This window comes from Puma concolor, chromosome A2 (genome assembly GCF_028749965.1).
Source record: "Puma concolor isolate L17-30 chromosome A2, mPumCon1.1.hap2, whole genome shotgun sequence".
NCBI classification, from domain to species: domain Eukaryota; kingdom Metazoa; phylum Chordata; class Mammalia; order Carnivora; family Felidae; genus Puma; species Puma concolor.
In genome coordinates, this window is record NC_141668.1 from 114,860,569 (window position 1) to 114,885,693 (window position 25,125).

General features: G+C 52.6%; 1 protein-coding gene across 3 annotated transcripts in view; it reads right to left on the reverse strand.

Annotated features, from left to right (window-relative positions):
- Positions 1-21,712, reverse strand: part of NUP210 (nucleoporin 210) — a 109,474-nt gene extending 87,762 nt beyond the window's left edge. For 2 of the 3 annotated variants that reach the window (XM_086697309.1, XM_086697308.1), the window contains exons 1-3: positions 21,416-21,703; positions 2,652-2,788; positions 589-720 (exon numbers count right to left, since the gene is read on the reverse strand). In XM_086697309.1, coding sequence (XP_086553435.1) covers positions 589-720; positions 2,652-2,788; positions 21,416-21,588 — 442 coding nt within the window. In that variant the 5' untranslated portion in view covers positions 21,589-21,703. Of the gene's footprint in view, positions 1-588; positions 721-2,651; positions 2,789-21,415 lie in introns of all 3 variants that reach the window. The other variant, XM_086697310.1, reaches the window with a different exon arrangement.
- Between the last annotated feature and the right edge of the window lie 3,413 nt (positions 21,713-25,125).

The following is a 25,125-nucleotide window of genomic DNA, read 5'->3' on the forward strand; positions in this document are numbered from 1 at the left end:
GACCACGAGGTCGGGCTGCAGCCAACACAGCCCACCTGGTACCAAGAACAGATCTTCTAAGAATCCCAGAACAATTCAGTATCGGACTCCAGCGAAACAAAGTGAAGGATGGTGCAGAGGCCGGCACAGGGACGTTTCCTGGCGTGCACACACGCACGCACACACACACGTGCGCCCCACAGTCTGGACCAGGAAGCCAACTCCAGCCCTCAAAGCCAGGCAGGGAGAACACTGCCACTGTTTAGAGTGTACTGACCCTGTACCCTCTCCCACCATCCCACAGCTCCACGACGCCGGACGTCAGCTTCCCAAAGACGCGTTCTACCCAGCATGACCCTGTGCACAGGCGCAGAGCCCCCCTCCAGGAAACGCCAAAGCTCTCATCTCACAGGCACTGCTGCAGAGGCCGGGGTGTGCCAGGCACGGCCATGGCCCTGCTGCCCCCGAGCGCCTGGGGGCCACTCAGAGCGATCCCGACCTCTTCGGTGTCTTCCCAGCACCAGCTTCGCCATCCTGGCTGGGGCAGCCCTCCCTGGGGGACAGCAGGGTCAGACGAGAGGGGACAGAGAAGCAGGGGCACCTCCTCACCTTCGGAGTCCAGGGCCTGGATCTTCAGTTCCAGGGGCGAGTCCTCCAGGTACAGCTCGCGGGTGGTGGAGACGATCTGAATGCCGTGGATGAGGTCGACGATGGCATCGCAGCGCAGGACCTGGCCCGTGGCTGGAGGGACGGGAACGGACCGGTCAGCACAGAAGGCGGCGCCCCGACCGCCAGGGTCTCGCCGGTCAGGTGCTCTTGCATTTTGGCAAAGATGAGAGCAGTCAACAAAACCAGCACCCCGAGATGGGGCCGGGAGAACCACACTAACCCTCAGAAGCCAAGCCGCTGACCAGCACACGGGCCTTCTAAAAGGCAGCACGGACCTGTGCACAGAAAGGGCTCGGAGACATTTCGGGTGCCCATCTCGTACTCCTCCAACGTGAGCACCAGCATTTAAAGCGGTGTGCGAAAAAACTCCGAGAAAATCTAGTTTTATTCAGGGTGTGACCACTAAGTTAAATGACCAGGGTACATTATGAGGAGTTAGCATCCAGAAAGCTGAGGCTGTTCTGAATGCTCGTCCCCACGCTGAAATCAGGAACTGCGCCCTGAGTCTGTCTGTTCGTTTACGCGGGTGCTTTTACACAGACTATCAACTGCACTATCGAATAAATGGGTTATGTGAGCAAGCACACAGACTTTTTTACGTGGCCCATAAAGAAGATACACAAATGGCATTGCCTGGAGAATTCTCCAGTGTAAAAATAACAGCATGTGACACAAAATCATTCTGACCATTCTCCAGGCACCATATAAAACCCTTTGTGCGCTGTTAATGGTACCTTGTTAGAAAGCAGTCATCAAAATCCTTACAGATATTCATATGTAAAACTGGGACTCTATCCTTGGTAGTAAATAACTTAAAACAACCCAAAAGTGGGGCGCCTGGGCAGCTCAGTCGGTTAAGCATCTGACTCTTGATCTCAACTCAGGTCTTGATCTCAGAGTCTTAATTTCAAGCCCTGCATTGGGCTCCATGCTGGGCATGGGGCCTATTTAAAACAAATTATTTTCTTAATTGTTCTCTGTATAAATATAACACTGAAACAAGCAGCTTGAAAACAATCTAAATGTCCAATATGAGGGGATCCTTACAGGACAACCCCCTGTGGGAAGTGTTATTCAGCTGTTAAAAATGACTATCAAAATGAAAACTTTTCATATCATGTTTTTAATTTTTTTTTTTCAACGTTTATTTATTTTTGGGATAGAGAGAGACAGAGCATGAACGGGGGAGGGGCAGAGAGAGAGGGAGACACAGAATGGGAAACAGGCTCCAGGCTCTGAGCCATCAGCTCAGAGCCCGACGCGGGGCTCGAACTCACGGACCGCGAGATCGTGACCTGGCTGAAGTCGGACGCTTAACCGACTGCGCCACCCAGGCGCCCCTCATATCATGTTAAATGGAAGAAAGCATGACAGAAAATAGCGTTAATTCTCTTCTAAGCATTTTACAACTATGATATGGTCAATTAAGTATGGGGCAGTAAGAGAATCACAAAAAGAATCACAACAATTTTCTTCGTTTTGATTCAACCCCTATTGAAGAGTTATTTGGGTAACAAATAATAATTTAGAAAGGAAAGCCAGGGGCGCCTGGATGGCTCAGCTGGTCAAGCATCTGACTTCGGCTCAGGTCATGATCTCACAGTCCGTGAGTTTGAGCCCCACGTCGGGCTCTGTGTTGACAGCTCAGAGCCTGGAGCCTGCTTCGGATTCTGTCTCCCTCTCTCTCTGCCCATCCCTGGCTCATGCTCTGTCTCTCTCTGTCTCAAAAATAAATAAAAACATTAAAAAAAATTTTTTTTTAAAAAGAAAGGAAAGCCAGCCTCCGTGAGGGGGCAAACAGAACACAGCGCCAGAGGGAGGGATGGGGGGTGGAGGGGGCGGGTGCCGCCTGCATGGCCTCTCCTCCTGCCTGAGCATCCTCTGACCCAACAAAAGAGAGAGGAAGGGCTGCCACAGGCCCGGGCTGGCTGTGTGGCCGAGGTCTCAGTGGGGTGCTTCCCGCCTCTTGTCCCGCCACAGGTCCCAGGGCACTGAGCTCTTACTGATGTCCTCGGCGAAGATGATGCTGGTCAGGCGGGCGGGCTGGGACAGGCGGGCCTGCACCACTGCCTTCTGGGAGCACTGCGCTTCGTCCACGCCCAGCGGCTCTATACTGGCCACCTCCGGCCGGGTCGATGACCTACAGCAGGAAGATGAGACTTCACTCTCTGGGGTGGGGTTACCCCGAGAGGCACAGCTGGGACCAGAAGCCAGAGCTGCAGGTCCCCATCCGGGGCCCCATCCCAGACGCCAACACAGAGTAGAGGTGGGCAGTGTCCAGGGGGTTTCACACCCAGGGGAGAAATGGGGCCCGGCTGAGGCCCCTCTAATGCAAGCATGACCACCGAAGGACACGGGACCTCCCCTCCCAAACACACACACACACTGAGCAAATCAAACAGGGGACCAAACACATGGGAACACCTTACAAGCCTTATAAGACTTCTCTATGGAACAAGAAATAATTCTCAGGGCGCCTGGGTGGCTCAGTTGGTTAAGCATCTGACTTCAGCTCAAGTCATGATCTTGCGGTTCATGAGTTTGAGCCCCACGTCGGGGTCTGTGCTGACAGCTCAGAGCTCACTTCAGATCCTCTGTCCCCCTCTGTCTTTGCCCTCTCACTCTCTTTCTCTCTCTCTCCCTCCCTCTCAAAAATAAACACTAAGAGGGCCACCTAGGTGGCTCAGTCGGTTAAGCGTCCGAGTTCGACTCAGGTCATGATCTCACAGTTCATGAGTTCGAGCCCCGCATCAGGCTCTGTGCTGACAGCTCGGAGCCTGGAACCTGCTTCGGATTCTGTGTGTCTCTCTCTCTCTGTGTCCCTCCCCCGCTCACGCTCTTTCTCTCTCTCAAAAATAAATAAACATTAAAAAATTAAAATAAATAAATAAGCATTGGGGGAAAAAAGGAAATAATTCTCTATCAGTGGGAAAACTGCCTTTGGTGTCAGGTGAGGAGGAAACACCGTGGATCTGTGCTGACCTCTGGGCCGGGCCTGGCACAGAGCAGCCACCCAAGCATTAGCCACCCCCCAACAGGTCCTATGAAACCTGGAGATCACCAGCTGTGAAGACAACCACAATCGTAAAGTCCCAGTGCACACAGAGGTGCCATTAGGGGAAAGATGAGAAGAAAGGCAGATAAGCGCAAATAAACCAGCAAAATCTAGGAGATGGCTTCCCATGGAGAGACGGGGCTCCACGACAGGATGAAGGGACGGTGTGATTGGGGGAGTGACCCAAGGCCGGTGCCACAGCTCCCCACCTATGACAGGCTGACGACAGTTTCTGGGCCAAGGTGGGATGAGAAGTAGTGGGGGTGAGCAGAGAGGAGACTCCACAGAAAGTGCTGGGTGAGCATGTGCCATTACAGCTCTCTGCAGACAGGGTGCTCATGGAAGCTTCCGGGGAAGGCGTCTCGGTGAAGACCACACAAAGATCGGGGGGTTCGGGCAAGGCCCGGAGGTGGGCAGCAGCCAGGAGGGCTCCAGGAACAGAAAGACTAGTGTGATCTGAGGCCTGGGACGCCATTCCAGGAGACCAGAGGCGTTGACCAAAGCCTGTGCTCCTAACCACCACCCCAAGCCGCTAATGGCCTTTCTTGAGCAGTTTTCAAAATCTGGAGTCCCATCATCAGGAAAACGTAAATCAGAGCCACAATGAGATTATCACCTCACGCCCGCTAGAATGGCTATTATCAAAAAGACAAGGCGAGGACGTGGGGAAAAGGGAGCCTTCGTGCACCATCGGTGGGAATACAAATTGGGGCAGCCACCATGGAAAACCGTATGGAGGTTCCTCGAAAAAACTAAAAATACAAGTCCCGTATAGGATTCATCAATTCCACTTCTGGGAACATAACCAGAGGAAATGAAATCACTGACTTGAGAAGCTATCTGCACCCCCGTGAGTACTGCAGCACTATTCACAACAGCCAACACACTGGAGCAACCTCAGTGACCATCAGTGGTCAAGTGGATAAAGAACATGTGGAACACACACACACACACACACACACACACACACACACACACACACATACACGAATATTACTGAGCCATAAAAGAGAAGGAAACCCTGCCATTGGGTGACAACATGGATGGACCTTCAGGGTGTTATGCTAAGTGGAGTAAGTCAGAAAGAGAAAGACAAATACTGTATGATTTCACTAAAACGTGGACTCTACAAGCAACCAAACTCACAGAAACAGAGAATACACTGGTGGTTGCCAGAGGCAGGGGGATGGAGGAAATGGGTGAAGGGAATCAAGAGGTACAAACTTCTGGCTGTAAAATAAATCCTGGTGATGTAAGGTACAGCAATGGTTACTACAGTTAACAATCCTGTATTGCACATTTGAAAGTTGCTAAGGGAATAGATCTCAAAAGTTGTCAACACAAGAAGGAAATTGTAACTATGTATGGTGATGGATGTTAGCTAGATGTACTGCGGTGATCATTTGGCAACATACACCTGTATCAACACATTCTGTTGTCCACCATTAAACTAATACAATGTTCTGTGTCAATTATAGCTCAATAAAACCGGGAAAAAAAATCTTTGAAGGAGATGGTGGGGTTGAGGTCAAAGAGATGGCAGGAACTGAGGTCAGGGAGGCTCGGGGGGCCACAAGTAAAGAGCTCAGATTTATTCTGGGAGCCATGACAAGCCAGCAGGGGATCGTCAGCAGGTGCACAATCTCCTCCAATTCACTCTGCAGAGCAGAGAACAAGGTGTTGTGCTCAGGGAGCGTGCAGGACCCAGGGGAGGGGTGCCCACCCAGCACTGTCCTAGGAGCTGCACTCTGCACAGAGCAGGTTCTACCAGTCTTAGCTCCCCTCCCAGCCCTTGGCTTAAACTCACTGGAACTCCACTGATCTGGGGTATTCAGAAAGAAACTTGTAAGAAACCAAAAATGCCTGGTGCTAAAAAGCAATGGTGTGAAACCACAGCCAAAAAGACATCTATCTCCACTTGTCACCGAGTGCCTCTCCCGGGGCCAGGCAGGCACAGTGGCACCTCCACACACACCTAGGGATGCTTGTGTGGCACAGACATCACGAGCCCACGCTGAGCTGCTGGCAGGATGCCTGGAGATGGACCAACACCGCCACCGGAAGTACTCAGAACATAAACCTCACCTACCGTCAAGGGAGGGAATCCAAGCCCCCGAGGACACAGAATCCGAAGCAGGCTCCAGGCTCTGAGCTGTCAGCAAAGAGCCTGATGCGGGGCTCGAACCCACGAACTGTGAGATCGTGACCTGAGCCGAAACCAAGAGTCAGATGCTTAACCGACTGAGCCACCCGGGAGCCCTAATAGACTGTTTAGAGCAGTTTTAAGTTTGCACACAACTGAGTGCTAAGTGTGGAAAGTTCCATACTCTCTACCCCCGCACACGCACTGCCTCCCCCGCCGTCAACACCCCTGGACAGAAGGCACACTTGTGACAACTGGGGCGCCTACATGGACACAGCATCATTACCCAGAGCCCATCGTTTGCGGGGGGTTCACTCCTGGGGTTTTACAGTCTGTGTATGAGGACACGTATCCACCATCTGTAACATCACACGGAGCAGTCGACTGCCCTAAAAATGCTGTGCTCGGCCGATTCATGCCTATGTTTTGAAGTTCCTATTAAAAAGCCCTATTCAAGCAACGGGTGAATTAACCTTGATTATACCTATAATGTAACCCAACATACCCCAGGCCTCATCATTCCAACATGCGGACCAGCTGCATCCCAAGCTGTCACTGTCACACGAGGTGAGTGGTGAAGGCATGCGACGGCCAGCTCAGAGGACTGAGAGCCAGGCAGGCAAACACTATTCCCAGCTCACCACTTGTCCTGGGGATATCCTCTAATCCCCACCGAGGACCAGCTCTGGAGTCGGTGGGTGCTGAGGGCTCTTGCCCCTCTTGAGAAAGTTCCCCATCTTCACACTTAGGGCTGATACAAGGGCACGAAGTGCAGCCTCCAGATAAGAAAAGCAGCGTGCCTGGCCTCCAGCCGCCTGGAAGGAGGTGCCCACCCCACCCACCCTCGGGCCTGCAGTGAGCGGGCTGTCCAGGGTCCCAGCCAGAAGACAGCGCAATCCACGCAGGCAGGGGAGGGCAGCCTCCAGCGCGGGCGTGTAGTGGGATGTGAGCCCTGCACCTGCTTGCCTCGGCTAAGCTGGGACAATGGGAGCCAGGCTCCCTCCTCACGGAGCAGCTGGGAGGGCCAGAAGGCACCACATAAAGTGACAAAGAACGTCAACAGATGTGGCGGACAGACAGGATTGGGACAGACCGCACCATGTCCCCCCCCCCCCCCCCCCCGCCCATTTCACCCAAGAATCTTCTCTCAGCACCAGGGGGCTGCATGTGAAGCTGGGAAGGCTCATGCCACCCCCCTACAGGAGGGCTTGAGACAGTCGTTCCAGTGGTGTTTCTGTTACCAGCAAAAGGGCTCTTTTCAGTTATCTGAGTCTTTCTGGGGCGTCGCGAGGCCTGCCTGCTTCAGCCATACTTTTCTTTTTTTTTTTATTTATTTTGAGAGAGACGGAGAGAGAGTACAAGTTGGGTAGGGGCAGAGAGAATCGCAAGTAGGCTTTGCACTGTCAGTGTAGAGCCTGATGAGGGGCTCGAACTCACGAACCGCGAGATCGTGACCTGAGCCGAAGTCAGATGCTTAACCCACTGAGCCGCCACCAAGGTGCCCCTCAGCTATACTTTTAGGAGGCACAAAAGAACAACAGAATCCAGCAATTATGTGCCCCTGTCATGGTGAAGTTCAAGTGGATTCTGGATGAAACAGCACATTCAAAGTGTTGGTAATTACAAAGGGAAAGGTACCCTCAGGACTCGAGCTCCGAACAGAGACTGCCGGGGTAAGGGGTGAAACATGGGGTGGTGGCAAAGGGAACTTGAGCTTTACTGGCAGTGTTGGATTTCTCACCCAAAAGAAACAGACTGGAAACAAATACATAAATTGTAACCCATGGCTAATTCCAATGGTAACATTGTGGGTATGCATTCTGTTATTCTTCGTTATTTTCAATACTATTTCAACTTCGTTCTTTCTTCATTTATCTTGAGGGAGAGAGACAGAGAGTGAGCGCACATGCATGAGGGAGGGGCAGAGAGGGACACAGAGAGAATCCTAAGCAAGCTCCGCACCGTCAGCACAGAGCCTGATGCGGGGCTCAAACCCACAAACATGAGATCACGACCTGAGCCGAAATCAAGAGTTGGACACTCAGCCAACCGAGCCACCAATGTGCCTCAGAACTATTTCAGCTTTGAAATGCACATACTTCCCCCTAACATTGGACACAACTTAGAAAACTACTGCTGTGCCCTCTTTGTACAGGGAAGCAAACTGAGGCTTAGAAAGACAAGGGGACCTAGTTAAAGGCCATGCCAGGGCCAGGATACACGTGATCAAGGCCGGGTCTGGGTGTTTTGCTACTCGAGTCCCCTCCCGACTACACAGAAGGGCTGTGTCTGCATCTCACAGCTCTCTAGGGTGGGCTCATAAAACCCCACAGATGCCCCGGAGACTCAGGCTGGCTCCTCCCAGGGCTGGGAATGGAAGAGTTGGCCACACATATGCAATTCTGGAATGTTTCTGCGTCTAGGATCTGGCAAGAGAAGACTCGCTTTTCCAAAGGGGGAGGACGGGCAATTCTGGAGACACAGTGGCTAATCACACCGAGGCAGGCAGACAGAGACAGGGAGTGCCAGAGGAGATAACAGAGGTGATGATGGGCAGGCGTACCTCACATCTGGCTAGTGCTGAGACATCCAGGGACCATGTTTCGATTAAAGTATAAAAGCGGTGGGCACCTGGTTGGCTTAGTTGGAAGAGCGTATGACTCTTTATCTCAGGGTCGTGAGTTCGAGCCCCATGTTGGGTATAGAGATTACTTACATAAAACTTAAAAAAGGGGGGGGGGGCACCTGGGTGGCTCAGTCGGTTAAGCGTCCAACTTCGGTCCAGGTCATGATTTCACAGTTCATGAGTTCGAGCCCCACGTTGGGCTCTGTGCTGTCAGCTCGGAGCCTGGAGCCTGCTTCGGATTCTGTGTCTCCCTCTGTCTCTCTCTCTGCCCCTCCCCAGCTCATGCTCACACTCTGTCTCTGTCAAAAAATAAACTTAAAAAAAAATTTTTTTAAATGTGTGTGTGTGTGTGCGCGCGCGCGCGCGCTGGGAGAATATGGTAATTAATCTTAGGGGTCAGCTTGACTGGGCCACGAGGTTAACTGGGCAAACATTATTCTGGGTGTTTCTGCAAGGGTATTTTTGGATGAGATTAACATTTACACCAGTAGACCGACTAAAGCAGATTGCCCTAATGTCGGTGGGCCTTACCCAATCAGTTGAAGGCTTGGAGAGCCCAAAAGGGCTCACCCTCCTCCAAGAAAAAAAGAATTTCTCTTGCCTGACTGCCTCTGAATTGGGACATTGGCTTATTCTTGCCTTCAGACTCAAACATCAGCTTTTCTTGGGTCTCCAGTCTGCCAGCCTTTGGATGGGAATTACATCATTGGCTTCCCTGGGTCTCCAGCTCGCCAACTCACCCTGCAGATCTTGGGACTTGTGAACCTCCATAATCATACGGGCCAATTCCTTATAATAAATCCCTTTGTATATAATAAAATTATATGCTATTGGTCCTGTTTCTCTAGAGAATCCTTATTAACGCAGGGAGGGGTTAGAAGATAAGAAAGGGGATTGTCCACCACATGTTAAACCAGGGTTGAATACTTACATCCATCAGATTACTTATCCTCCAGCTGGCCTATCTGGGAAAACAAAACTGAGGCTCAGAGAGGTCAAGTAATTTTCCCCAAGCCCCACAGCTGTCAGTGGCAGGGCCAGGGATCACAGCAAGGTCTGTGCAACTCCAGGTCAGATCCTTCTCCCCCTTCATAAGTATTTTCACTGGGGTATGATACACACAACAGCAAAGAGGAGTCATTTACAGGCGAACTATCTTTTAAATGAACTCTTTATATATTTCAATTCTTATACTTTCACTTTATTTTTAAAAAATTTTTAAAAGGTTTATTTGTTTTGAGAGAGAGAGAGAGAGAGAGAGAGAGAGAGAGAGAGAGAGAGAGAATCCCAGGCAGGCCCCACAATGCCAGCACGGAGCCTGATGCAGGGCTTGAACTCACGAAGCACGAGATCATGACCTGAGTGGAGGTTGGATGCTTAACCGACTGAGCCACCTAGGTGTCCCTCAATTGTTATTCTTTCATTGTAAAGTGTGTTACGAAAAACAAATGTATCAAACTCATGAGTTCATAAATGTTTATACTAAAGACAGTATCAATTTGCCAAAAAAATGAGTCATTTTGTAGGAAACAGTAAGTAAATCCCAATGCAGGTCATGAGTAAGACAAAGCCAAACTCTGACAGTGGCCTGAAGCGTCTGCAGGTTCACGGCGTGGGAGACAAGGGGCAGAGGGAGAGCGACCAGGTCCCACCACGCCAGCTACACCTTCTCTCTGGCACTACTTTATCAGCTGCCATTTCCCCATGCTTCCAGAAAAACAAGGACAGAGCAGTCTCACGCACCGACGTCAGGGGCTCTGGAGACCAGCAAGTCCCCTCCCTGGTTGGGCAGGTCCCACGGCGAGGAGCAGAGGATGTGTCCCGTGCCACAAGACCGAACGTGGCAGCCGCACACATCCCAGACAACAGCGCACGGGATCCTCGGGACAGACCCCGGGGGACGGGGCTCAGAGACAGACAAGCACTAACAGCTTAGGAGGCAGGTCCGCGTGCAGCCCAGACAGCTGAGACGCCCTCTAGGTAACCTGCCGCCCACGGAAGCCAGCTCTCTGTGGCCACAGCCGAATTCATTTGCACATAGGAATGAATGAATGAATTTGCACAGCCCAATTCATTTGCACATAACACCGTGTTTCACCGAAGAGACAAGTCCTGGCTCCTACGGCTTTTCTGCTGAAGAGCCTTCCTCTGACCCCAGTTTAAATTAACTGTCAGTCCACCGACAGGATTCGTGATGCCCCAGCTCGCACGTGCACGGTCCTTCCATACATCTCAACCGGTGGTCGGTGGGCCCCGTCTTCCCACTGACCGGCACGCCCCAGGGCCCACAGGACAGGCTCCCAGGGCTCCCCCGGGCCCCTGGCGCAGCATGGTAAGCGGCACTTGGTGATGGTGACAGGCCTCCCTCTGTTCTCTGTTGGTCTCTGCTACAAGGTGACGTCCTAAGACAGCAGGGTGCTGCCACTCACCTGCTGTGTGGCCTTAAGCAAACAATCTAATCTCTCCAGGCCTCTGTCTCTTCATTTGCACAGTGGAATAAAAATAGTTCCTGCCGCAAAGGATCGGGGTGGATTAGATGGGATAGAAGATATAAAGCTCTCATTATGGGCCTTGAACATAGCAAGCTCTCAAGTTCAGGAAACACAAGGTTCTCAAATGAGAGGCCTTTCGTGCAGTGCTGACCACGAGAACTTAGCTTTTTAAGGGAAGGAAGACAATGCAGGTCCTTCTAGATCATGAACATTTATGCCTCACCGTGTCCATCCCTTTCCCTGAGCGAAGCCTGACCCTGGTCCCTGTTGTCAGGCCCCCATAGCAGCTTCATCCGGGACCCCCACCGTCAACGGTGGAGCCAAGACAGCGTAACTGGCCCAAAACCACACCGCCAGCAAGATCCCGACCCATCAGACTTCAAGTCTAACCTCTGCCCGGAATTCCCTCCCACCCTCCCTCCCAGCTTTCATACCTCCATTCCTTTGCTTCTGCCGTTCCTGCCACCTCACAGTGCCCTTCCTTCTCCCAGCTCTCAGGCTGCCGGCCTTCATGGCTTCGTGGCTCGCGGTAAATGGCAGCTCTTGCACGGCTCCATCCCCAAGCCTCCTCACCCCCTCCTCTCAGCCCCCACAGCCCCACTGGTCCTCATGCATTCATGCACCGAATCCACATTTGCTGGGTTATATGCTGTACTCCAGGTTATCTGCTGCTCTAAGTGCTGGGGATACACCAAGGGACAAGATATGCATTAATCCCCATCTTCACGGAGCTTACATTTCAGTGCGAAGAATAAACAAAACAAGTAAGTGAATGCAGGATCTTACACAATAGGGCTGTGGACAAACATAACGCAGGGACGGGAAAGGTTGCGATTTTTAGGAGGATGGTCAGAGGAAGCCTTAACAGAGAGGGTGACACGAGCACAGACTCAAATGTCTCTGAAGGAAAGGCAGACGTTGGCCCTTTGAATATCTGAGGGAAGAGCATTCAAGGCAAACGGCTCAGCAAGCACAAATGTCTCCAGGCAGCGGCTTGGCAATGACCTTTTCCTGTCCAACTCCCTCAGAGACAATGTGAAGACCGAGTCCGCGGCTTGTGGACTCCTTGGGGACTTCTTGCCCCCAATACCTTTAGCACAAGACTCTGGTACAAGGTTTGGCAGGTGCCCGGTATCAGGTTATACATTCTCTCCTACGCCTAGTTTACTACAAATGTTTAACCGTGAATGGGTGTTGAATGCACTGCACCTATGGAGACAATTATATGGCTTTTCTTCTTCATTCCATTGATACGGTGACTTACCGTGATCGTGAATGTTAAACCAACCTTGCATTTCTGGAATTTATCCCAGTGGGTCATGATGACTCATCATCCTTTTTATAGTTTTCTGGATCTGACTTGCTACTATTCCGTTAAAGAGTTTGTGCTTTTCTCCTGTGGATTTCTTATTCTTGTAATGTTTTTGTCTGGTTGGCAACAAGTGGAATGTTGACCTCATAAAAATGACCTAGGGTATCATCACTCCTTTTTCTTTCTTGACTTTATACAAAACATGTACTATCCATCCCTTAAGTGTTTTGTAGGATTTACAGACAGGCCATCTGGGCTTGGAATTTTCTTTCTTTCTTTTTTTTTTTAATGCTTATTTATTTTTGAGAGAGAAAGACAGAGCGTGAGTGGGGAGGGACAGAGGGAGAGAGAGACACAGAATCCCAGGCAGGCTCCAGGCTCCATGCTTACCAGCACAGAGCCCGACGTGGGGCTCAAACACACAACCTGCGAGATTGTGACCTAAGCCGAAGTCGGACACTCAACCGACTGAGTCACCCAGGCACCCCTGGGCTTGGACTTTTCTTTGTGAGAAGGTTTTTAATTAGAAACCTAATTTCACCAAAAGTCCTAACTGAATGGAAGGCAAGGAGGATGTCATTCCCATTGGTGGCCCATGTTGGATTTTGGCTGCCCAGCCCCCATCCACCTCTCTCAGTAACAGTACCCAGCTTTTCTGTGGGTGCTGCCTCTCCTCACACTCTCAGACCATAAGGCTGCAGAGAGCTCACCCTGCTCCAGACTCTAGGAGACAGGTAGCTGGGGCCTGGCCAATCGGCTCTCTGTGTTCACCTGATTGGAGAGGGGTTCAGACCCAGGCATGTGCCCAGGTGAGTCAGCCCAAATGGGTGCTGTGGCCTGTGCCCCCCCTAGACTGGACTCTGGGGGCTGTACGGCTGGAACTGTGACCTTGACACCCCAGGAGGGTACCCGGCCAAAGCCAAGACCCAAGGACCGAGAAGCCAGGTCCTGCTGACGTCACACGAACCCCTGCAGCACAGAAGCGAGGGCGTTCAGTTCAGTTCCGGAAGCCAAAACAACATTCCTTGATTTTATTTAAACTATTTTGGCTTGAGCTTCCTGTTGCCTATAGGCAGAAGAATCTGGACGAAAGAAACACCCCTGACTGAATTCTTCAAGGCTTACTGCTTTATTTCATTCAAAGTACTGGTATTTTTCTCTCTTTTTAAGCAAAACCCAAAAAAAACCCCTTGTATTCCTCATGTGTTTATTCTGTCAGGCACAGGGTGAAACACAACGCAACTGTTTCATTTGCTCCTAGCATCCTGGTAAAACCCCCATTTGACGCCTGAGATCTCCACAGAGATGTTAAGTCACCAGCCCAAGGTCACATTCCTAGAAAAAAAAAAAAAGGCTCAGCCCCGCCTGGCTCTGGACCCGGTCCGGTCCCGGTCCCGGTCCCAGTCCAGACAGGGCCCTACTCCCTCCTGCTGGAGGCGCTGTTATTCAAAACAGGGCCAAAGGCCTCCCACCCGCCCTGGGGCTGCCCGAGGGGAGGGCCTGGGCTCCCAGACTCCAGCAGAAGAGGCCTCAGCCCCCTCCTGAATCACAACCCCACGTGCATCCTTTATCCTGCTTCTGAAAAGTGTCCTTGATCTTATAGGGCCTATTGAAGGGACCCGGGTGAACCACCCACTGGCTGAGAAGCACTGGCACATCCCGTGTGGTCCCGGGAGCGAGCTGGCCCTGGGGACGGCGACCTGGTCCTTCCAGTAACCAGCTTATCTCTCGCTACCAATTTGCACACGGAGCAGTCCTTCTTACCAAAAAGGGTTTTTTGTTTTGGTTGCCTTTTTTTTTTTTTTTTTTTAGGATTAAGTGGGGAATAATATAAAGGGATTCGCAGAAAAAAAAAACAAAACTGGTTCTGCTATCTTGGCTCCCTCTGCCACACACCCCCTCCGATATCTGAAGCCTCTGGATGTGCATGTCCGGCTTCCCGGGCAGCTGCCTGCACAGCTGTGGTCTGCCAGCCCCTTCCCCACCTCCAGGCCCCCTCTCTATATGCTGCCCTCCAGGGGTCCAGTCACGTCCAGGTAACCCTTGCATCATTTTCTTATTTTTTTCTTCTAGATGGATTCTTCTTTAAAGAAAAAGCACTTTAAAAGGAAACCCTGTGGGGTGGCTCCGTCGGTTAAGTGTCCGACTCTTGATTTGGGCTCAGGTTGTGATCTCACCGTTCGTGGGTTTAAGCCCCACATCAGGCTCTCTGCTGACAGTGCGGAGCCTGCTTGGGATTCTCTCTCTCCCTCTCTCTGCCCCTCCTCTCTCTCAAAATAAGTAAATAAAACATGTTAAAAAATAATAATTAAAAAAATTTTTTTAATATTTTATTTATTTAGAGAGAGAGAGACAGAGAGCAAGCAGAGGAGGGGCAGAGAGAGAGGGAGACAAAGAATCCGAAGCAGGCTCCAGGCTCCAAGCTGTCAGCACAGAGCCCAATGCGGGGCTCGAACACACAAACCGCAAGATCATGACTTGAGCCAAAGTTGGGACACTTAAGCAACTAAGTCACCGAGGCGCCCCCAAAAATAATTTTCTTAAAGGAAACCTTGTATCACTAGTGAAAACGAAAAGCCCATACCGTTTGCCCTACATCTCTGGTAACCATAAAAACAAATGTATCAAAACAATGTTACCAGACTCTGGGGGGGGGGGGGGGGCGGCATGTCTGCTCTCAGGAGACATGCAAATATTCAAAGGTGTTAAGGAAAGCAGAATGGTGGTTTCCAGGGGCTGTGGGGGGAGGAGGAGGGGGAGTTTCTGTCTGATGGGGCAGAGTTTCAGTTGAGGATTATCGAAAGTTCTGCACATGGACAGTGGGGACGGCTGCACGACAGTGTGAATGTACTTCAAGCCACTGAACTGTGCACCTAAACATGATTAACATGGTAAATTTTGCAAGATGCGTATCTTACCACAATTTAAAAAACAAACAAACAAAAATGTAAGCTGCATATTGGCACCAGAAATCCACTTTTATTTTGAGGAAACCTAACGGGCTGACAGTGGCTTCTGGAAGGGTCAGTCTTTCCCATTCCGTGGGACAGAAGGCCAGCTCACACACGCTGTGTCAGGCGCTCTGGGGCCCCGCGGCCTTGGGGGAACCACTCACCACTCCTCAGAACACAGGAACAGGAGCTGGGCAGGGGAACCCAAGGCCAGGCCAGAAAGAGAGTCCAAAAATGAGAAGTGAGAGATGCACAGGAGCAGGGGGTGGGTGGGAGTGGAGGGACGCACAGCCCGCCTCCCCTCCACCTGCAGGCTCCGGCCCCTCTGGGGCAGAGGCAGGGCCTGCAAGGAGGAAGCCACCCAACTGTGGGGGCAGAGCAGGGCAGAGCAGACCGCAAAGGAGGCAGGAAGAAAACAACCCAGCACCAGGTCAACTCAAGTCAACACACATTTCCCGGCACCTCCCTCTGTGAGTCGTCGAAGGGAACCGCACGAGGCCCCGGCAGCCCCGAGCTGCAGGCCGACCTCGAGGCGGGTGCAGAGCAGAGAGCAAGGCCCTAAGAATGAACTGGTCCCAGGCTAACACGTCCCAAGCCCTGACCCTGGCAACCCACTTCCTGTCTCCTAACCACAGCCCACAAGGTCCCACATGGCCCGGCCCCTGTCACCCTCTCTAACGTTGCCCTTCCCCTCACCGAACATGCCTTGTCTGTGCTCCTCTGGCAAGCTCGGCCCCTCCCCAGGGCCTCTGCACCTGCTTCTCCCTCTGGCTGGTACCCGTTCAGGTCCCAGGTCAGCTTCAAAAAGGCTTCTCCTGACCACCCTGCCCAAAATCGCTTACCATCTTCTGCGGCCCTTGTCACAACGTGTTGTTTTATGTCCTTCGCAGACTTCTTACCATAGGAAATGCAGCCATTCATTTCATCTTGGTTTATCATTTAACTCTCCCAGCCAGCTACAAGCTCCAGGACAGCAGGGCACCAACACATCTGCCTGTTCACGATCCCAGGCCCCAGGCCCAGGAGTGGCGCCTGGCTTGGGTATAAGTCACAGACATTCATCCCCTGCTAAGTAGACCCCCAGGCCTCATCTGTGAAATGTGTGTTGCTGACCAGTGCACTTGGGCAGGATGGCCCTTCACAGTGAGCACTAATGGGCCTCCCGCTGAATCAAGCCCACTTTTGTGGTTAAGCTTCCACATTGTCAATTTTTTATTTCGATTTCAGGGCCTGATTCTCCAGTTTCCCCTGGGTTCTACTGCCTCACCTGTCCAGCTTCAAGCACGTGAACAGCCTCCGTCCTTCAGGCCGAGTCCGTGAGCTCGGCAGAAGGCAGCTGGCTGGCTGACTTTCCTCCTTGGCTCGGTGTGCAGAAGGGGCCCCGGAAGAGCCAGAGGAAACCCTGCCCCTCCTCTTTCTCTTCCACTTTCCCCAGGCTGCAGCGGGACTGGCCGAGAGGCCCTGGGAGGTGCGCTGCTGGCCTTGGACTTCACACAGCCGCGGGTCAGCAAGGGCAGAGGGACTGTCGGCTCTTAAGTGCCCCGATTCGCCAAGGGTCATCTGAGGTGTGTGAGACGCAACACATGTCAAGGACAAGGGCCACTGTGTGGGGACCGCCACAGCAGGAAGGGCTCCCATCTGCCTCCCAAGAACCCTAACACCCGTGGCCGAGAAGTACACGCTGGCTCAGGACCCAGCCTGGCCAACACGCCAGGCAGCTTCAGGGTGCCCTGGGAAGGCTTCTCCGGGCACAGGGAAGGAGGAGAAGTCTGGGTACAGCAGCTTAGTGGGGGCTCTAGGATGCCCTGCCTAGATTCCCTTTACCAGGCTGATCCCCCCCCTCTCAGCGGGGGGCATGCTGCCGCTCATGGTGTGCGCGCATAACCTAACCCACTCAAACACCCGTGGCCAATAGGTCTGCTTCACCCAGAACCCCAGAAGGTTGCACAACACCCCCTTCCCCAGCGGCAGCCACTGGCTGACTGCGGGTGCGAGCTCGAAACCCAGGCTTCCCCTGTACCTCAAGGGAGATGGCCCTGAAGTGCGTTTCAACTGCACAAGGTCACAAGAGTCACACAGACTTTCTCTGGGACCACATCCTTGCTCATGTCCTTCCTCTTCCCTATCCTGCCTCCCAGGAGAGCACACTCTCCAATAAACCACAGGCAACCAAGTCCTTGTCTCAGGCTGCACTGGGAAACTGACCTAAGATACTCACTTTCTCCAAGACAAGCCCAGGGGAGAAAGCAGAACAACCTGGGACTTTAATCACAGGGGAAAGCGTGAGCAGATGATGGAACACCAGAATGGTGCTCAGACAGTCAGAATTTTGGAAGATAATGAAACACCATAAAGAAATACTTGAGACCTGGGGCACCCGGGTGGCCCAGTCAGTTAAGTGTCTGACTCTTGATTTTGGCTCAGGTCATGATCTCACCGTTTGATTCATGAGATCAAGCCCCATGTCAGGCTCCATGCTGAGATTGCAGAGCCTGCTTGGGACTCTCTCTCTCCCTGCCCCTCTGTCGCTCACATTCTCTCTCTCTCCCTCTCTCTGTCTCAAAATAAATAAATAAACTTAAAAAAAAAAAGAAAAAGAAAAGAAAAATACTTGAGCCTTAATGTGAGCTGGTGGTTAGCAGAGAAAAAGATACCAAATGACCCAAGTACCAAGCATGACGCAATGTTAGAAAGGAGCTCCGGGGGGGGGAATTAGTGACTAAAAGGAAGCTCAAATAGTGAGTGGCCGTGTTACGCTGAAGGATTAGGGCCTATTTCTCTTTTTCTATATTTTCCCAATTCTCCATGTAATGCCATTTTGTATATAAAAGGATACCTTAAAAAAAAAAAAAAAAAAAAAGACCTGAGGCTCCTGGCTGGCTCAGTCGGTGGAGTGTGCAACTCTTAATCTCAGCGTTGTGAGTCAATCAGTGGCTGGCCAATTAGCCAGAGGCTGCAAGTCCCGGAAGGAGGTGGGAATGGTGGCATCCCAGGAGCTCCCACTCAACTCAGAGACTATTGCCACAGATCTCCCTCGACTTACGATGGGCTCAGGCCCCAATAAATGCATCTCAAATTGAAACTATCGGGCGCCTAGGTGACTCAGTCAGTAAAGCGTCCGACTCTTGATTTTGGCTCAGGTCATGATCTCATGGTGTGTGAGTTCAAGGCCCACATCGGGCTATCAGAGGGGAGCCTGCTTGGGATTCTCTCTCTCCCTCTCTCTGCCCCTCTCCCACTTGTATTCTCTCTCTCTCTCTCCCTCCCTCCCTCCAAAATAAACTTCAAAAACATATGTATTACAAGTTGAAAGTGCATTTAATACACCAAACATACCAAACATCATAGTTTGGCCTGGCCTACCTTAACCGTGCTGGGAACACTTATATTAGCCTCCGGTTGGGCAAAATCCTCTAACAGAGACCTATCTGATAATGAAATGTTGAGTGTGTCCTATAACTGTTGAATACTGTACCTGGAAGTGAATAACAATGCTTGTAAGGGTATTGGGTGTTGACCCGCGTGATCGCCTGGCTAACCTGTAGCTGCTGCCTGCTGCCCAGCTTCGCGGAGGGAGCGTCAGACTGCATGCCGCTAGCCCGGGAAGTGATCTAAAGTCCCAAGTACAGTCTCAAAGTCCCAAGTACAGTTTCTGCTGAATGCCTATCGCTTTTGCACCATCATAAAGCTGAACAATCTAAGTAGAACCATCGCTGGTCGGGGACCACCTGTGTTTATGCCACATCACAGAGCCCTTCCTTCTCTGAGGCCCCGAGGACAATATGCATTACGATCTCTAGGGCTCGCCGGGCCAAACGCTGTCCGACTATTTGATGCTATAAAATCAAGAAAGAGGAAAAGTGTCAACTTTAAGGCACTGGCTGAGGCATGCAGCAGTTTCAGTGTAAATGTGGAACCTGGCTCCAAATTCAAACGATTGAGCAAAAGTTCCCCCAAGGTCCAGGAAAGTTTTAATTCTTTTGTTCTTCCACATCAGACTTAACTTCCTGGATGAAGGGGATAGTTTCCTCCCAGGTTTAGATACCTGTGGACGTATAGCTCATCTGCATGCCAACTCTTAAAACCTCCAGAGGAAATTCTTCAAAAACTAAAGCAACAGAGAACTAAACTAGGAACAGCACTACTAAAAATAAACATTTTCAATGCTTGATTGATGGAAGATTTTCCTGTGAAATTCAGGGGAAAATCACCACCACCAAATACCTCTGAAGAGACACATAAGCTAAGCAGTCACACATTTGCGATGAAAATGATGGATCAGATGCAAAACAAGTCATAAGGTACTTAGCATTTCTCTGATGCATAGGAGATGAGGAATGTGGTTCCCCCCCCCCTTCCTCCTAAGAAGCTTTACAAGTAAATTAAAAATCACCAGCCCCTCTCAGAAAAGAAAATGTACTTAGGGGGGAAAAAGAGTGTAGCTATAGAATCTCAAAGGAAGTAGCACACAAACACATCCAAAGGGATTCATTTGAAGCCAGCTGTTTTTAACAATCAGCTTCCTCTTTCTTGCGCATATATCAAGAGAACAGACAACCTCCACCAGAGAACAAGCATGTATCTCCTGGAAAGCATGGACTAGCAGTTCATCTTCCCACACAAGACAAGGCCCTAGTCAGGTATATAGAAAACTTCTGAGCCAAAGGCCAGCCTCTGGTGCCAAGCCAGAAACAAGACACTCCCGGGGCATAAGGCACTAAGCCCCAAATGCAACTGGCTGACTCAGCATGGCTTTATTTCACAAGGCAGCTTTCAGAAAACACATAGCTGCAAATAGCATCCTTGAGGAGGAAGACCGCTGCTCTGGGCCAGGGTCGGGGCCAAGCATGTCTGCCTGATACGCACACACTGATATCCAGACAGACTCAAAACATACATACGCACACCTGTTCTCTGAAACGTGATCGCACCTTGTTGAGCCTCAGCACTGACCCAGGCATCAAACAGGAAAAGGAAGGGAGAGGCAAAAGCGCCTCATGGAAGCCAGCGGGCAGAGAACCGCCTTTTTTCATCTCCAGCAAGGTGGGGCCTCAGTCACACCCTGGGCTGTCTCCACCTGCGAGAGTAGAAGCTGAATCCTCTGGCGGCTTAGATGGACGGTCTGCGCCACATTACCCTGCCCAGCCAGGCCTCTCGGTCTAGGGGGTAAGAGGGAACAAACGGAGGCCTCTGGTTTCATTCTTTTCTGGGGTTTCCGAGATCCCACCCCTCCAAAACGAATGTGGAATTCCTGATGCCCCAGGAAGCGCGGAGGGCACAGAAAAAAAAGCCTGAGTTTTGAACATAAAGGCTTAACCCCACTCTGGACAACTGGAGGTGAATCACCAAGCAGTCCTTGCGTTTCATTTCTCATCTGTAAAATGGGTCCCTAGGGTTTCCTTCGCAAGACCTTTCATCAAAGGTTTATGTTCCTCCCAACGATGCTGAACGGGTATGATTCTTCCCACGCACGCCTTTCATACTTCCCCACAAACCCAACTCCCACACCAGTCCGGCGCCAGGGATGAGTCCCCCATCACCGGACAAAACCAAGAAACCTGCGTCTCCGGGCTAGGGCTTTGTAGGGCCTTGAGCATCCGCTCCCCAGAGTCCTGGACATGAAGGGGAAGAGTAAGACCACGCGGACCCCCATCCCCGGCCCAGAAGCTCCAGGGCACTCCTCTCCCCACAGGGGAAGTCCTGAAGACCCCTTTCCCTGGTAGGGCCTTCCCGGAGCCCTTCCTCAAGTCAGGCCGACTCTCGGGCTCCCTCCTCCCGCACAAACAGCTAGCTGCTGCCCGGGCCCCGCTCCCTTCCAGCCGGAGGCGCGCGGAGGCCCAGGCGGCGCCATGCGCAGTGACGGCGACCCGCGCGCAAGCCGCCGAGCTCCGCGCGGCCGGCCTCTCCGGCGGGCCCGGGCGGCCTGGCAGCGGCCCGGGTGCCCAGAAAGCACGCGTCGGCGCACCTGCTGCGCGCGGGCCCGCTGGGGGCGCGCCCGGCCGCCCCGCCGGCCCCCGGGCGCCCGCCCCGACCCCGGAAGCCGCGCGCTCCCGCCGGCCCCGCGCGGCCCGGCCCGGCGAGCCGCGGCCGCGCTCTCCCCGCGCCGGCGCACCTGCAGCGCGCGCCCGCCTGCCGGCCCGCCCGGCCCCGGGGCCCTCCCTCCTCCGGCCGTGGGCCGCGCGCCTCACCAGCGGTAGCAGCCCTCCGAGGCCTCCAGCGTGAAGTTCACGCGCGTGGCCCGCGTGAAGGGCAGCAGCACTTTGGGGATGTTGAGCTTGGCCGCCGCGGCGGTGGGGCCCAGCGCCAGCAGCACCGAGAGCGCGAGCAGCAGCGGCGGTAGCCCCGGGCCCCGCGCCGCCATCCTCGCCGCGCTTCACCTCCGGCGACCCGGCTCCTGGCCGCCCGCGCGCTCCCCCTGTCGCCCTCCTTCCCCGCCCGCGTGCGCCGGGCCAGCAGGTGATAAGCGCGGGCGGGAGGAGGCGGGGCGAGGGCCACGGCCTAAGGCCACTTCCTGGGCCTCGGCGGGGCCCGAGCGCGGGAACTGAAGGGGCCGAGCCCGTGGCGACCCCACCCCCGGCCCCGGCCCGCGCGCCCCCGACCACGCGGGGCGGAGGGAGCATCTAGAGCGCGCGCGCGCCCTTGGCCGCGGGGAGAGGGTGGGTAATGTGGGACACGCGCCCCGGGACACGGTGGGGGTTGGGGCCCGTGCCCGAGCCACCGTAAGGCGGGGGATGAGAGGCTAGGGCGCGCGCCCACGTGGGGTCAGCCTGAACGCGTGCGCCTGCGGGCCACCCCTCTACCACGCGGGATCCGCTGCCCGGTTTTCTGGTCTCCGCGCTCAAACCCCGAGGTTTCAAACTCTCCAGCTGTACTGGGCGCCAGTGTGGAGCCTTGCGGCCTTGCCCGCAGCCACTCATACAGCTCTGTTCGCCTCTGGCAATTGAGCCGGGCCTGGACGCGGCTCAAACGAGGCCGTAACCGTGAACTCGGTCGGGGAGGCTGACCGTCGACACGCAAAGGGTCAGGCACCCCGGAAATCTGGGGAAGCGGAGTGCCGAGGTGCACTTCATCCCGGTCTGTGCTTTCCAGAAGAGGGACCCGGGTTCCACAAGGGGCAGCGACCTGCTGAAGCACTGAGAGCTGTCTGGGTGCTTCCTCCCACTTCAGCCTCCACACTGCCCGGCCGGAAAGAGATTATGATCCCCGTTTCTCCTGGAGGAAACAGGTTGAGTGGCCCAAAGATCACCCAGCAAGCAGCGCTAGGGCTCTCAGATCCCAAAGCCCTTGTCTTCTGGCTTCTGGAAGTCAGGGAGGTTACCCAAAGGGCAGATTTGGAGCACCAGCACTGCGGGAGCTCACTCTACCCCCCTCCCCTCCAAAAGAGAGAAGAATGTTCAGCATCACTGAATTCATCTGCATGCAGAAATCTTGGATCTTACATTCAGTCTACGTTTTGTGCTCTGTGGTTTATAGATGTCTTTGTCATGATTTGCATGAGGGAGTGGGTTCAGCAGACACAACGCGGCACCAGTGCCTCCAAAATGTCAATCTATTGCAAGGGGGGGGGGGGGCGGGTGAGGGGGGCAGTCTAGTGGGAGGTCAGGAAAGGGGTGGGGTGAGGGTGCCCCAGACCAGCTTGTGTAAAAGTTTCAGGAAGTGTGCACTGAATTGTAACCAAAAAGGCACGCATTAATGCCACTGCCTGACAAGGAAGGAGATGCTGAATTTCAGTCAGGCTGGGAAGGCTTCTTGGAGGAGGTGGCCCCAGGGCTGGGTATAGATGGATACCCAATTGGACTTCAGAGAGGCCCAGGGGTCATCGGGCTTTTGGATGATGATGAGGGGTGTTTGGGGGTCAAAGCCTTAAGACCCCAGACCAGGGAACATGTGCATTTGGAGAAGCTAGATCCCAGAGCTAGGGGCTTTTTGCCTGTGTGGAACCAGGTGCTCTGGGAAGGGGAATTCCACCGGATTCTCTTCTCTGAAGAAACAGAAGAGTTGTAGGGGAAAAGCGGTGCCAGAGGGGCATCTGTGAGGAAATGTTAGTGTTCTTGTTTGCACATTTTATTCATGTTTGAGGTCATACAGTCAGGTGGCTTAAACTAAAAAAGCCCCAAAAGGCTCGCAGTAACAGTGATTCCCCCTCACGGCCACTTCCCCATAGGCAACCAGTGTTTTCTGCTTGAGCAGAGAAATTGCAGACATGTGTATATACAAGACCCGTCGTGTTCCAATTCTGCCCACTTACTTAGGTAAACCAGGAGCCTTGGCAGGCAGGTAAATAAATAAAAGGGACTAGGCAGGGCATAAGGGGACTGGAATGCTCTGACCCATTAGGATCATGAGTTGCTGTGCCTTGTCTTTCCAGATGTTGTGATTAGGGAGGAGAAATCAGGAACATGGATTTTTTTAGGTGAAATCTCTTGACTGGAAAATATGACAACTAATTCATTAAAAACAAACATGTATACTCTTGGGCATTTATCCCAGAAGAAAAAGAAAATTTATGTGCACACAAAAACCTGTACATAAGATGTTCATAGCAGCTTTATTCAGAGTAACCCGAAACTGGCAACAGCACAGGGGTCCTTCCGGGGATGACGGTTAGACAGACTGTGACCCACCCATGGCATGCAATACCACTTGGTAGTAAAGGAGCAAGCTATTGATACATGCAACAGCTCAGGTGAATCTCCAGGGAATTTCACTAAGTGGAAAAAAGCCAGTCCCCAAAGGTTTCATACTGTATGATTTCATCCATACGACATCTTGAAGTGGCAAGATTCTAGAAACAGAGAGCTGACGAGCGACTGCCAAGGCTGAGGGTCTGGCCAAGCGGGCCTGGGGGTGATGTGACTCTAAAAGGACAACAGGGGAGATGCTCGCGGTGATGAAAATGTTCTGTATCGTGACTGCATCCGTGTCAGCTTTCTGGTTGCAGTCCATCGGTGGGTAAGGGTGCGTGGGATCCTTCTGTATTATTTCCTACTGCAGGTGGCTCTAAAATGATCTTCGGGGCACCTGGGTGCCCGGTTCGTTGAGCTTCTGACTCTTGGTTTCAGCTGGGGTCATGATCTCACGGTGGGTGGGTTTGAGCCCCGTGTCGGGTTCTGTACTGACAGCGGAGTGCCTGCTTGGGATTCTGTGTCTCCCTCCCTCTCTGCCCCTCCCCTGCCTTCCCTCTCTGTCTCAAAAGAAACTTTAAAAATTAAGCTTAAAAATAATAATAATGAATAAAATTATCTTAAAAACTAAAAACTATAAAAAGTTTGGGGTGCCTAGGTGACTCAGTCAGGTAGGCATCCGACTTTGGCTCAGGTCATGATCTCACCATTCATGAGTTCAGGCCCTGGGTCGGGCTCTGTGCTGACAGCTCAGAGCCTGGAGCCTGCTTCGCATTCTGTGTCTCCCTCTGTCTCTGCCCCTCACCCGCTCATGCTCTGTCTGTCTCTCTCTCTCTCAAAAATAAACTAAAAACATTAAAAATTTTTTTAATTATAAAGATATCAAAAGTTTAATTACACAAAAACAAACATACAAAGAGCCCCAACTAAATAATCTGGGTAAACACAGCTTGCTGACCACCTGTTTGGTTCACTTAAGGCAGTTAGGAAATGTCCCCAGCAGAAAACAACCAATGGGAAACAAAACGGTGGATAAAAATAGTTTCCCCCTTTAAGATTTTCCCCTTTACCCTGTCCTTGCACTCACCCCCTCCCTCGTTTTAGTTGGTTCCGAACCTGGTAGCGGGTGGCGTCTGATGCCCAGCTGGGGTCCATTCTGGCAGCCAGCCTTCCCTGTGTGATCTGCCTCCGCTGCCTGCTGTTGGCCTCCCTTCTGTGTGTCAGGTGCTTCGTCTGAAATTCAGGGAGACAGTAGGCCTGAGCAGGCCATCTTG